Source organism: Gobius niger (assembly GCF_951799975.1).
Source record: "Gobius niger genome assembly, chromosome: 11".
In the NCBI taxonomy this organism is placed as follows: Eukaryota; Metazoa; Chordata; class Actinopteri; order Gobiiformes; family Gobiidae; genus Gobius; species Gobius niger.
This window is the reverse complement of record NC_136862.1, coordinates 13,044,846-13,057,016: the sequence shown is the minus strand read 5'-3', so window position 1 is coordinate 13,057,016 and position 12,171 is coordinate 13,044,846. Positions and strand designations below refer to the sequence as shown.

The window sequence follows — 12,171 nt, the reverse complement described above, 5'->3', positions numbered from 1 at the left end:
AGCTTCCCTGTGGCAAGATGGCCGCCGGTTATGCCGGAAGTGACACAGCCTTAAGACATCTAGCCTTTATATTTATCTATGGTGTTTACAGCCAAGTTTGAGTGACAAAAATGATACAATATCCCTCTCTCCCTTTGTCTTTTCTGTCAGCGTAGTATTTACTCTCACGACAATTAATGAGTAAAAAAACATGCTACGACATCTGCAGTGGCGCTCATGGCCTCTAGGGGCATGAGTTGCTTAGTTCTGCTTTAAGGCGTACTTTGAGTAGTAATGGAAGACTCAAAGGGTGTGTGAGGCCAAAAGAGTTGGGAACCACTGGTATTAAGGCACCACACAGTTTCAGTGTATGTTTAGTCACATTGCAAAGTTAAATCGCACCGAAAAGACCCGTTACATGTGAAACAAATCAGGTCCAACTGGTCCAACAAAGATCTAATTAGTCTAAATTATGTGAAGGTGTGAACCCTGTCTGAACAGGAAACACCAAACTTAAATGCATGACTAAAACATAAAAGAAATTAACTCTAATCATTTTTTAATCGACTCAAACAGGCCGCACTTTGAGAAACTCCGCAGCTCGTTTACAATCGCGATTCAATTTACATCCAATTAAACCCCGAACGCGAGTCTGTACAGGATGTAAAGCGACAACAATGGTGACCTGAAAGCCAGTTCAACTTCAACCGAAGACGCTTCAAGCGCAGATCAAAGACGTGTAAACCAATCTGCCAAGACACAGAGGCAACACGATCTCTGGAATAACAGGAAGAAAAGGCTTGACCCAGAGCGAGCGCAACTGAAAAACACATTCACAAATGTCCCCAAATGCCTCGCAAACCTTTGAGTAAGTGACCTGTCATGTGGGACGTCGAAAAATGCAGAATTAAGTGTTTAAGGGAAGGTTACAAATGAGTAAAAGGCAGTAGTTTTTGAGGAAGATTATAAGTGGCTGCTGTCTGACATTGATGAAGCAAAGAACAAAGAAACTTTAAAGCACCAGCCAAAATGTCCATTGTGTACCTGCTGCTTTTTGCATTGACTCAAAGCTAAATATTTCCCGCTTTTTCCAGATGTTCTCTCGTCTTAAGTTGTCTCCTAAGCACCGAAGTCATTGGACGCAGCTTCCGAAAGCGCAGGATCCAGTGGTTTTCTCTCAAAGCCCGGGGTCAATGTCGCCCCCCACAGACACAAAAACATTCATGAACACGGAGATTTATGACGCTTCAGAGGGCTTTCCTTGTCCTTAGCCTCTTCCTGTCTCCTCGTGTCCTCCCCGCGCCAAAGTTAAGCTAACCGTAAAACCACTCGGAGGCGTCACCTCAGGTCAGGGTGAGTGAAGGTTTAGTTTTACAGTAACATTAGGAAATTAACCGGCGTTCGAACACGGCTTTTGTCATTTAGGTTTTGACCTGTTAACCCCCACCTGAACCGAGCACTTTTTCTCCAGTTTAGCTTCACCCAAATCTAAAAGCTTCTTGAACAAAGGGTCAAAATAGCCACAATAATGAGACGAAAAAAAGCGATGAAAATGAAACAAAAAAGAGCAACAGTAAAGTGAGAGAACAGTGACAAAAAAGTGACGAAAACAATGATGAGAATGCAACAAAAGAGCAGAAAAGCGAATAAAAAGTGACAAAAATATGACGAAAAAGTGGAACGAAAACCCAATAAAAGAGTGTCAAAAAAAGCAATGAAAAAATGCAACAAAAGAGCAACAAAAAGCCCCAAAAAAGAGCAACATAAAAAGTGACTTAAAGCGATGAAAATGTGGCAAAAATGTGATGAAAACCCAACGGAAAAAACTCCATTTAGATTAGGGGTTCTAAACCTGGGGGTCGCGAGACAAATTTGGGGGGTCGCCAGATAATTTAGATAAGATATACATATTTTTATTTGCATATAACCTAATATTTTATTGTACCACGTTTACTATTTTACCAGAATGCCATTATTTGTTCATAATTTCATGAATATATTTTAGCCATTTTTTTCTTTTCTTTGTTTTTTAAGAATTATGTAGGCTAGTGTTCCTATTTCTCATGGTGTAACCTAGACGGGGGTCACGAATCCCTTTAACTGTTATAATGGGGGTCGCGGCTCCAAAAGGTTGAGAACCACTGATTTAGATGTTTTGTAGGTCTTTCAAATGAGGCATTGATTAAACTCGCCCTAGGCTGTGATCTTATGGATGTGGGTAAAGCTGAACTGGAGAAAATGCACTTGGCTAAGGTGGGGGTTAAGAGGTTAACGATGGTGTGATATGAAGTTGTAACATGGATCAGTGCTATAAACCCATTGGTGGACTTATTATTCTTATTAATGACATCACAAAATTACGATCAAACTTACAAAAGGACAGGCCCAAAAGCAGAACCAGGAGATCAACCAGCCATCCTGACTTTATTCAAGCACAGTAAAATCAACAACACTTATTGAAGACTAAAATCGATGAATTAAGACCAAATAACAATGAACAGAAGGAAATAAAAAGGAAGATACGAGGCAAGTTCCTGTTGCAATGAATCTTGAATATGAATCTTCCTTTTCAGTCAAAGAGCCTCACATCATTTAACTTCAGCGTCCCATGAACAAGGTACTTTGGTTCGAGGGTTCCTGAAGCCACGCAATTAATACAAAAGAAGAAGAGACAATTAATTGCAATCCAATCAAGATCAAAATATAACACTAAACTCAAAATCAGAGAATCGTTGTTATTACATGATTATTTTTCGACTGTAATAAAAGACACGGTTCATGAACAAGCAGGTAGGTTGTTCTTTACATTATTGTGACAGTGACCCTGAGAAGTGACTCTGAACCCGGTGAAACATGCAAATAAAGTTATCCCTGTGAAGAACTGGGATGTTCAAAAATTGCTATAATACGTTAGGAAAGAAATCTTAAGTTTTCACTACTGACGGAGCCTCTCACCAGAAAACCTACAAAACAATTGCTCCTGCAGCGCTGTAGAGGCCACCGTGATGAAGAGTAAAGGAGCCATGCTGACCACTCATACAGCCACTGAGTCACTACAAGGTCAAATACACACAAATATCAACTTTTTTACTTTAAAGCAGTACTAAGTAACATGTTTAACTTAATAAATCCTTTTCGTAGTCCCTGTGGGGGTAATGCAAGTGTTAATGGGATGATTGGAGGGTCTTTCCCAGAGTCAGGACTAAACACGGTGAGGCTGCGTTTCAGTTTCATGCAGCTAAAATCTGGAACAGTCTTCATGAGGACGTGAGACAGGCCTCAACTCTGACAATGTTCAAATCCAGGCTGAAAACAGTTCTTTTTACCGATGCATATGACTGAAAGTATTTTATCTGCACTCTCGCCTTTTACTGGAATTGATTAATTTTATGTTGATGTTTTTTATTGATTCTATTTGTTTTCTTGTATTTATGCAACTGTGAAGCACTTTGAATTGCCTTGTGTATGAATTGTGCTCTACAAATAAACTTGCCTTGCCTTGCCTTGCCTTGCCTTGCCTTGCCTTGCCTTGCCTTGCCTTGCCTTTCATCTCCCCCTGGTGTCTCTGGCCAGAAAACCACAATTGCAACTTCACTGCCACCGGGTAGGAGTCACCAATACACACTAATAGAATCACGAAGAAGAAGCTAGGCTAACGGGCAAAGCTAACTGCGGGCTAGCATCACTTTAAACAGTATTTACAGCCAAGTTTGAATGAAAAAAAAAATATTTCCATTGTATAATTGGACGTACAATATCCCTCTCTCCCTTCGCCTTTTCTTGTCAGCGTAGTATTTACTCTCCAAGACAATTAATAAGTTTAAAAATCGTATCATGCTACGACACCTGCAGTTGCGCTTATGGGCAATGCTGTAGGGGCAAGAGTTACTTAGTACTGCTTTAAGTATACCGTATTTTTCTCCTTTAAATGCACATTTATTGTTTTTCCACTGCTGCCAGACTGATTCCAAGATAAACAAACCTGCTGGCTAGAGTCAACCTGGCAAATGATTGATCCACTTTTGATCCTCGTTCAGCAGAAACACACAGAATAATTGCACGACAAATTATCGTAATGTGACACTTACACAAGAATAAATATGCAAATACCACCACAGCAAAGCTACACCACGCATTCAGTGACAACCTCATTTACGCAGCTGCCTGTATCAATATTTACAGTCTATGTATCTTGTGTGTCATTTTGGTTTGTTGGTTATGTCGTTGGCGTGACTAGCATTGTGGGATATTTATATTGGCCTTTGCAGCAGACTCCGCGCTCTGAGATCTGCCGCTTTCATCCCGAGGTCTTGGATGCACCGACGTTGTTCCTGTTTTAGATTCCAAATAGCACGTTAGCACAGACTACGGATACACAACTGTCAGCGCGGGGTAGAATGAGCAGATTACGCACATTCTGACAATTAGATTAGAGACATGGAGTAAAATTGTCAATCAAAGTGAAAGGAGGCGCCCCTTAATCGCGATCCTGGCTACTGACAAAAACAGCCACATTAAAATCTGGTTAGAGAAAATAGGATTAGCGCTCAGAGTGAGGCCAAAGCGCTTTTATCTCCCAGGAACTGAATCAATACACAAGGCTTTCAACAAGTTCAGACAGGGGCTCCGACTCTCTGAACGCTCAGACTATTTGACTGTGGGAGAAACTGCAACATCCCAACATGAGAGAAAGATGAGCCCTTGTTTTGGCATGATTGTTTCATACACACAGTATTTGCAATTTATAAGAGTTTGATGATTTGCCGACTGTGACTTGTGTGCTCTTTGACAAGACATTGGCTGTGTCGCTCTGATTCATTTTTGCACAAAAGTCCCACAAACTTCTCCTAAACTGTGGCGCAGTCACCACAACACATCTCCTGCTGGTTCCCAGAGATGGGACTAAACACGGCGAGGCTGCATTTCAGTTTTATGCACCTTCCTGAAGATGAGAGACGGGCCATTCTCATTTTATTTTCCTTTTAATTTGAAATACTTGTAAAGCATTTGAATTACTTTGGGGGGTCATATATCCACGCAGGTGCCAATAGAAGGTGCAAGCTGAAGAATAAAACACGCTATTTTGTTGGCGTTTGATATTGCCTGTATTACAGTATTAGGGCCTCACATCTCATGTAAATAAGACAACACTGTGTGAGTAAAAAAATGCATAAATGGTTCTGCTGCTGATCACCTTTTACACACGCTACTTGCTGAGCAGATGCTAAATGACCCACTTCGTGTACACATGGCATTCAACAATTAGCCTTGCCTTGTGCATATTTATATTATTTATATTGTGCACATAGATGTAAGATAGAAGAGATAACAGGTGCTCCATTCAGCCCCATTCATAGTAATGAATGGTATGTGAAATTAACATGGCTGCTCAAACTCCTTCTACGAACCCTGTTCCTTGCATCTGTGAGCCTCCTCTGAGCTCCAGGGCCTGTCAATCACAGATTCAGGCTTCCACTTTTTATATTTGATGCACAAAAACCGACGTGGTTAAAAAATTTTCACCTCAGCGTCGTCATATGGGTCATAGCAGTTTTTAAAGCCAGGCTTTTCAGCAGTTTAAACGAGGCCCAAAGCTACATAGGAACCCTGTTTACCATCTTTTGGAGTCACCAGGGGAAAAAGGGAAGCGCTTTCCTCGCCTATTGATTGTGTATAAGGAGCAAAAATGACTAAATTGTTACATCAGATCAGAGACATTGGTCTGAGCATGTAAATGTTTAGTTGGATTGAATGATTTATTGTTTTAAACTCAATATATATACACAGATGACTTTTATTATGTGCAGCATTTGCAACTTTGGGTGGGCCGAGACACACATTTTGACATCATTTGTAATAATAAATAGATGAAATATTTCCTTTTACCTAACAGTCTGTCTATTCAAAAATGCAAACCGATATATTAAGTAAACATTGGTGGGTAACTCTTAACTAGATATTCCTTCAAGTACCTTCAAGCCGTCCACAATGAGTACAATGGATGCAGCGCCGTAAGATGAAAGGAAAAATCCACAATATCCATCTACTCAGAGCTGGAAAATCTTATGGCATTTGATCTTGCGAGATCTTGGCCCGGTCCTAATACATGTTCCTCTAATAATGCTGTGCTGTGGGAAGAAAGATCATTGTACGGCATGAGCTTTTCAAAAACAGTATCATACATCATTAGTCCACTGACTGACGCCTCGAGAAGTGATTATCGGTGCTATTCTCACTTGCCAGGTCATTATATAATATTCAGTCAATGTGCGTGACATGTTGTACAGATAGTTAGAAACATACTGCACCTAATACAGTCAAACTAATATCTTTATTGTGATGATCTACAAGGACCGATGTTATGTCAGGCCTTCTGTAAATCCATGATATTTCAATGCCAAGATATTTTCAAAAGGACATCTGATTTGTAGAAGCTGCGCTATGTGTAGACAATGTTTCAAAGAGCGCCGCAGGAAGACAAAGGCCTTTTCTTAGCCACTCGGCAGATAATGTGAGACCAAGAGCATTAGACACTGGCAATCGCTGCAAATCAAGACTGGAATCTGACACATCCCTCGGCGTCACGACAGGGAACACCAAAATAAAAACAAAAGACAACAATGAAACCTTATGCCTCAAGGTTTCCCAGCGCACGTTGTTTGCTTTACGGTCTATTCCGAGTGCGTGCGGTGCAACATGAGCCCTCCTGCGGCTGTCCGAGTATCTATAGATCAGTGGAGCGGGACACGGGCACAGACGGCAGGGTAAACAAGTGCAGTCCAGAGGAGAGCCCGGGCCGTGTCTGTTCAAACGTCCCAAACATGGACGCCACTCAACAACAGCTGCGCCTCCCAATCCCCCAATAAATCCAGCGCGGCCCGGAGCTTTGAACGGCTCAGGGGAAGTGAGGATGCAGGTGGCCGGAGAGCGGTTTATTGAGACGCATGCTTTCCAAACTACAGATTCACTTGCTCTGCCAGCTTCCCCCCCCCTCCCTCCCTCCCCCCTCCCTCAATGTGATCCGCCGATTTCAAAGCGGATACAAGAACGTTGACTTACAGGAAAGGTCAAAGGTCTTAGAGGTCCAAATAAGCAATGCAGGCAATCGGCATCAGCCAACAATTTCTGTAAAAACAACTAGAATGGCCCACTTTATAGTTTGTAGTGAAAGATTAGCAGTCATATCTCTTCACTATTGTCAGTTTATTACTTTTCATCTCATTAACTGTGAGGCGGAGACACAAACCACTTAATATTGTCATGTTTCAGATTTTAAAAGCTATAAAAAGAGTTGTTTTTTAATTGATTTTTGGGTGGAAATTCTTTAAATTACATACTCAATGAACCAGTCAATAAATATGATCTAAGTCAATGGTTCTCAGCTGATGGGTTGGGACACAAAAGTGGGTCACGGGACCATATTTAGTGGGTCACATGCCTTTGCAGACTGACAGTAGTTAGTAGATAGTTTTAGAGAGTACGCCTTGTGAATGAACTAAACTTGAATGAACAAAACTCTGAAGAGAAATATCTATTTTAATATGGAAAAAAAAAGAACAAGCTACAAATAGAATCTGTTGTGAGAGCAATACTGGAGGTTTCAGTATCTGCTGATATCCGATATTAATCAATAACAAGAGACTTTCTTAAAAGTGGCAGCTGTGAGTGCTACTTTGGCATGGTGAATGGGCCTCTTTTCTCCAGTGTCAGATCAATAAAGCCTTATCTTTTCTTTCAGACGAGATGTTACAGATCAATTATCATGATATCTATTATTAAACTAATAGAAAACATTACGCAAGGATCCCTGGACTTTTCTACACTGAATATCCTTGAGTATAAGACAGGCTATTAGACTGCATTAAAGCAGAACTAAGTAACTTGAGCCCCCAGAGGCCGTAAGCGCCACTGCAGTTGTCCATGAGAGTAAATACTACGCTGACAGAAAAGACAAAGCGAGAGAGGGATATTGTGCATCCATTTACACAATGGAGATAATTTTTTTTCACTCAAACTTGGCTGTAAATGCAGTTAGCATTGCCAGTTAGCCTGTTAGCTTCTTCTTCGTGATTCTATTAGTGTGTATTGGTGACTCCTACCCGGTGGCAGCGAAGTTGCAATTGTGGTTTTCTGGCCAGGGACACCAGGGGGAGATGAAAGACCCCCCAATCATCCCATTAACACTTGTATTGCCCTCAGAGGGACTATAAAATGATTTATTAAGGTAAACAAGTTGCTTAGTACTGCTTTAATATATACAATTCTAAAGTTATCAGTTATTGTTAAACAGCATTTCATATACTAAAATACAAACACTTGGCCACTCCAGCAGTGGCTATTTTATTTTAGTGGGGGATCCAATGATAATTTCTGTCCTAGCTTTGATTAATTGACGTTAGCATTAGCATGGTGTTGCTTAAAAATACATTTGTGGTTAAAAGTAACTCAGCGATTCAATTCTCCTGAGCTTCAGAGGTTCAGAGGCTCAGCGTGTCCATATTAACTTAGATTTAGTTGGTGAAACAGGTATTGGTTCAGAATCCGATATTTGTCGCTGATAACCGATATCATATTTTTTCCAGTATCTGTTCCGATATCTGATATCCAGTATCGGATCGGCGCATCCCTAGTTGAAGGTTTGTCCATCTGTTGTGAACCACTGATCTAAGTCTGTGACATTAAATAATGATTTGTTGCGAGCTTGCCATTACATTACCTTTAAGAGGAAACAAAACAAAACAGCACATACTGACTTTAAAGAAAACAAAGTATTGTGTGAGTGAACGACCGCTCTGTGATGGACAACATCCAACAGGCCTAGAAAGAGCCGGAAGCAGCCGGCTTTGTTCCACGGTGCTACTGCAGCGCTTTGTTTATGGGATAACACTGTGTTGCCATTAGGACTTTAATCAAAACAGACACCTCCCTCTCACCCTCGTACTGCCGCGGCCGCTCCACTTCCCGCTGACGACAGAGGACCAGCAGGACGAGAGGGGAACAAGGGCTAATGTGTGGGAATTTGTCCCAGCATGGGCGCCATAGCGGGCTGCTCCTCAATGTGGCTTTAAATTAGGGGGAAAAGAAAACAGACTAAAAAAAGCCAGTCATCTAACTATACTCCTGCCTGCTAATTTGTCCCCACTTGAAAAAGTCTGAAAAAACAGCAGCGAGTTCTAAATCACGCCAGTGTGCTTGCTAGAACACTTAGGGATCCGGGTCAATTGTAATGCACTTAGACATACATTAAACGCTGTGGGTGGAAGCAATGGACATGATTTCATATTAGAAGCGAGCAGTGGAGGAGAAGTGTCTGGTTCTGGCCGGCTGGGATGGGAAGGACCGGGGACAGCTGCGGCCTCAGAGTCTCACATCTAAAGCCAGGGCTCTCTGCCACTTGCTACATAGCCCCTCCTGTCCCAGCGCTGGCTCGGAAAGATCACTGAACAAAACCTTAAGCACCTGCCAAATACTTCCATCTCCTCTTTAAAGGCCAGATCCAGAAGCGGAAGAGGGGCCGGGAGGAGACAGCAGGCGGGACGGTTCAACTGTCTAGTGCACGGTGTCACACTGAGCTGTTCTGTGCAGGGCTGTAGCAGGCCACGTATGGGACACGTACCTTATCGAGCAGAGGCAGGCAGCGCGGGGCACTGTGCTCCAGCTTGACGATGGTGATGAAGTCGCTGTCCTGCCGCTCATCCTCACTGGTGTTACACAGAGACAGAGGGTGGTACTGGAAGACACAAAGGAAGAGTGTCAGACATTCAAATATAGTTAGAGGTTTGTCTGATTAATCGCAATTGAATTTAAATCAAAATGCAAGTATGAACGCTTTTTTATATGTGTAAAATATGCACTGTGAACAAAACCTTGTTGGAAACCTTGAAATAATTATTTTAAAACATAAAGTCTAATCGCAACACCATTACATGTCAGGAAGATTATTTAAATGATAAACTACGACGTTGCCTGTTTGCGCGGGAAAGAATGGATCTTTGAATGTCTCTGATCCGTTCAGCGTAACAAGATTATTTGAGCACATAAACTGGCCTTGGGAGCGTTAAACCAATCCTAGTGAGCAAGTGTTTCTAAAGTGACAGAACGATTACAGCTGCATTCATGCCATCAGAAACAGTTGCTCCCCATTAGAGCCCCTCGTCTTCAGAGTGAGGCGTTATCTTTCTAAAGCCAACACAGTTGATATCAAGAGGAAAAACTTTGGCACCCCACAAAATCAATTACATGCAGGGCGATGTTCACTCCCACCCAAAGCCTGAGGACTAAAAGAATGAGAGCTCGTCTCTGGGAGGAACATTTGATCCCCTCTGAAAGGGAGGAAATTCAGAGCTGCTGAAAGGCAGCATTTAAGAGCTCAAGGGATAGGAGCGATGTTTGCGAGTCACAGACATGCTGTCACGGGTACAAGGAAGAGAGCGGGACGGCTCCACAACACCCAACACACTCAGAAACCACTGCGCGACTTTGGCTGTACATCTATAGATAATTCAATATAAACACTACACCCAAAACCCCAGCATAACAGTGGCCTCCTATCCTATATGTGACTGTCAGTGGATAGTCCTGCCCTGGTCTGTACTGTCCCGTTCTGCCCATTCAGGACTGCTTCTGTCCTGGTGCGCCTCTTGATGTGGCTGAGCTCATGGGGCTCTCACTCATCGCACCCAACGGAAATCTCTAAATTAAAAAGACCCAAGGGTGACATCAACAGCTGGCACCCCAGAGCTGGGCAATTGACGTAATGGACTTCCAAGGGCTGGTGCATGTCTGTCACAGAGGCTGTCACTGAGGAGGAGGATGAAAGAAGAGTTGAGAATCAGAGAAAGTCAGACCACTGCCAAGCCAATAACTGTGACAGTTTGATGGCACAAAAAACACAGATCATCCCCGGACCCCGAACAATCATTAATGTTCAAAGTATCCGAAATGAGCTAAAAGTGGAGATGAATAATTGTGACATGACAGATGCTTGTGCTCCAAAGCCACGCTGCTGTATGACATAGAGTGAGCGGGACGGCCGGCAGCACGACACCCTGCACCCCTGGCCTGCAGCTTTGGCCACTCTGCCAGCTGCCTCAACCAGTCCACATTTACTAGGCCCAAATTAGAGACCTCCAGTCAAACTTGGCCCTTCACAGAAAAGTCACAAAAACGTCCTTCAATGACGCCACCTCAGAGATGCCATGACCTCCGCTCTCTTATTTATATGGGAAATATTAAAGAGGCCCTTGTTTAGTTTAGTTTGTTTTTTATACATATAAGCATGGCCGGATAGCGAGAAAATATGCAAAAGAACTTTAAATTTTTTGCTACTGTACAATTATATTTCTGTATTTGAATGCACATTCTTAAATCAACAGAGGTGGGTAGAGTAGCAAAAATATTTACTCAAGTAAAAGTGACGCTACTTTGAATTAATTTTACTCAGGTAGACGTAAAAAGTGGCCAAAATTATTACTCAGGTAAGGGTAAAAAAGTACTAGGAGACTATTTTACTTGAGTACTGTGAGTACTGAGTAACTGTTTGAGCGTAAAAGTTCGTTACGCTTCAGTCTTTATGTTTCAGTCGTGACGTAAATGATGAGGAACAAAACATGAAATAATGTGAAAATTGTAATATTTTCAAAGGAAATGCCATAAAAACATATAAAATAAATTATTATGAAGAAATACATGAACAATGCACAAAATACCTCTATTTAATGTGCCAGAATGAAGATGATAAAGATTTCATCAGTGGCACGAGTTACTATTTCCTAGTACTAGTAAGAGTACAGTAGAAGTAAAATGTACTGCATGAAAAAACTACTCACAGAAGTACAATTACTTCAAAAAGTTACTTAAGTACATGTACTTGAGAAAATGTAACCCGCCTCTGCAAATCAAACAGCGATTTTATTGAGAGAAAGAGCAATGTCAATTCACAGCTGAAAACACCATGATATTAGATAAGTTTCTTTGGTTCTTAAAGGCACACTGCGTAACATTTTAGACTATACTGTTGCCATCAGTAAAAAACATGCTCCTAATGACCAGCTCGACACAGAAAATTCTATTTCTGCAGTGGGGAATCAAAGAATGGATTTGGATGAGGACCTAACCTGTGTAAATCTATAATTCTGCCGCCTTTAGTCGTCATCTCCATGGAGACGAGCTGGAGACGTACCCACTCCCGGT

The 12,171-nt window shown here is 41.9% G+C and overlaps 1 protein-coding gene across 1 annotated transcript in view; it reads right to left on the bottom strand.

The window, feature by feature from the left end:
• The window catches only part of rnf43 (ring finger protein 43), an 87,870-nt gene that overhangs the window by 26,618 nt on the left and 49,081 nt on the right, over positions 1-12,171 (bottom strand). The window contains exon 2 of the mRNA XM_079565837.1: positions 9,596-9,709. Within this exon, the coding sequence (XP_079421963.1) occupies positions 9,596-9,709 (114 nt within the window). The remainder of the gene's footprint in view (positions 1-9,595; positions 9,710-12,171) is intronic.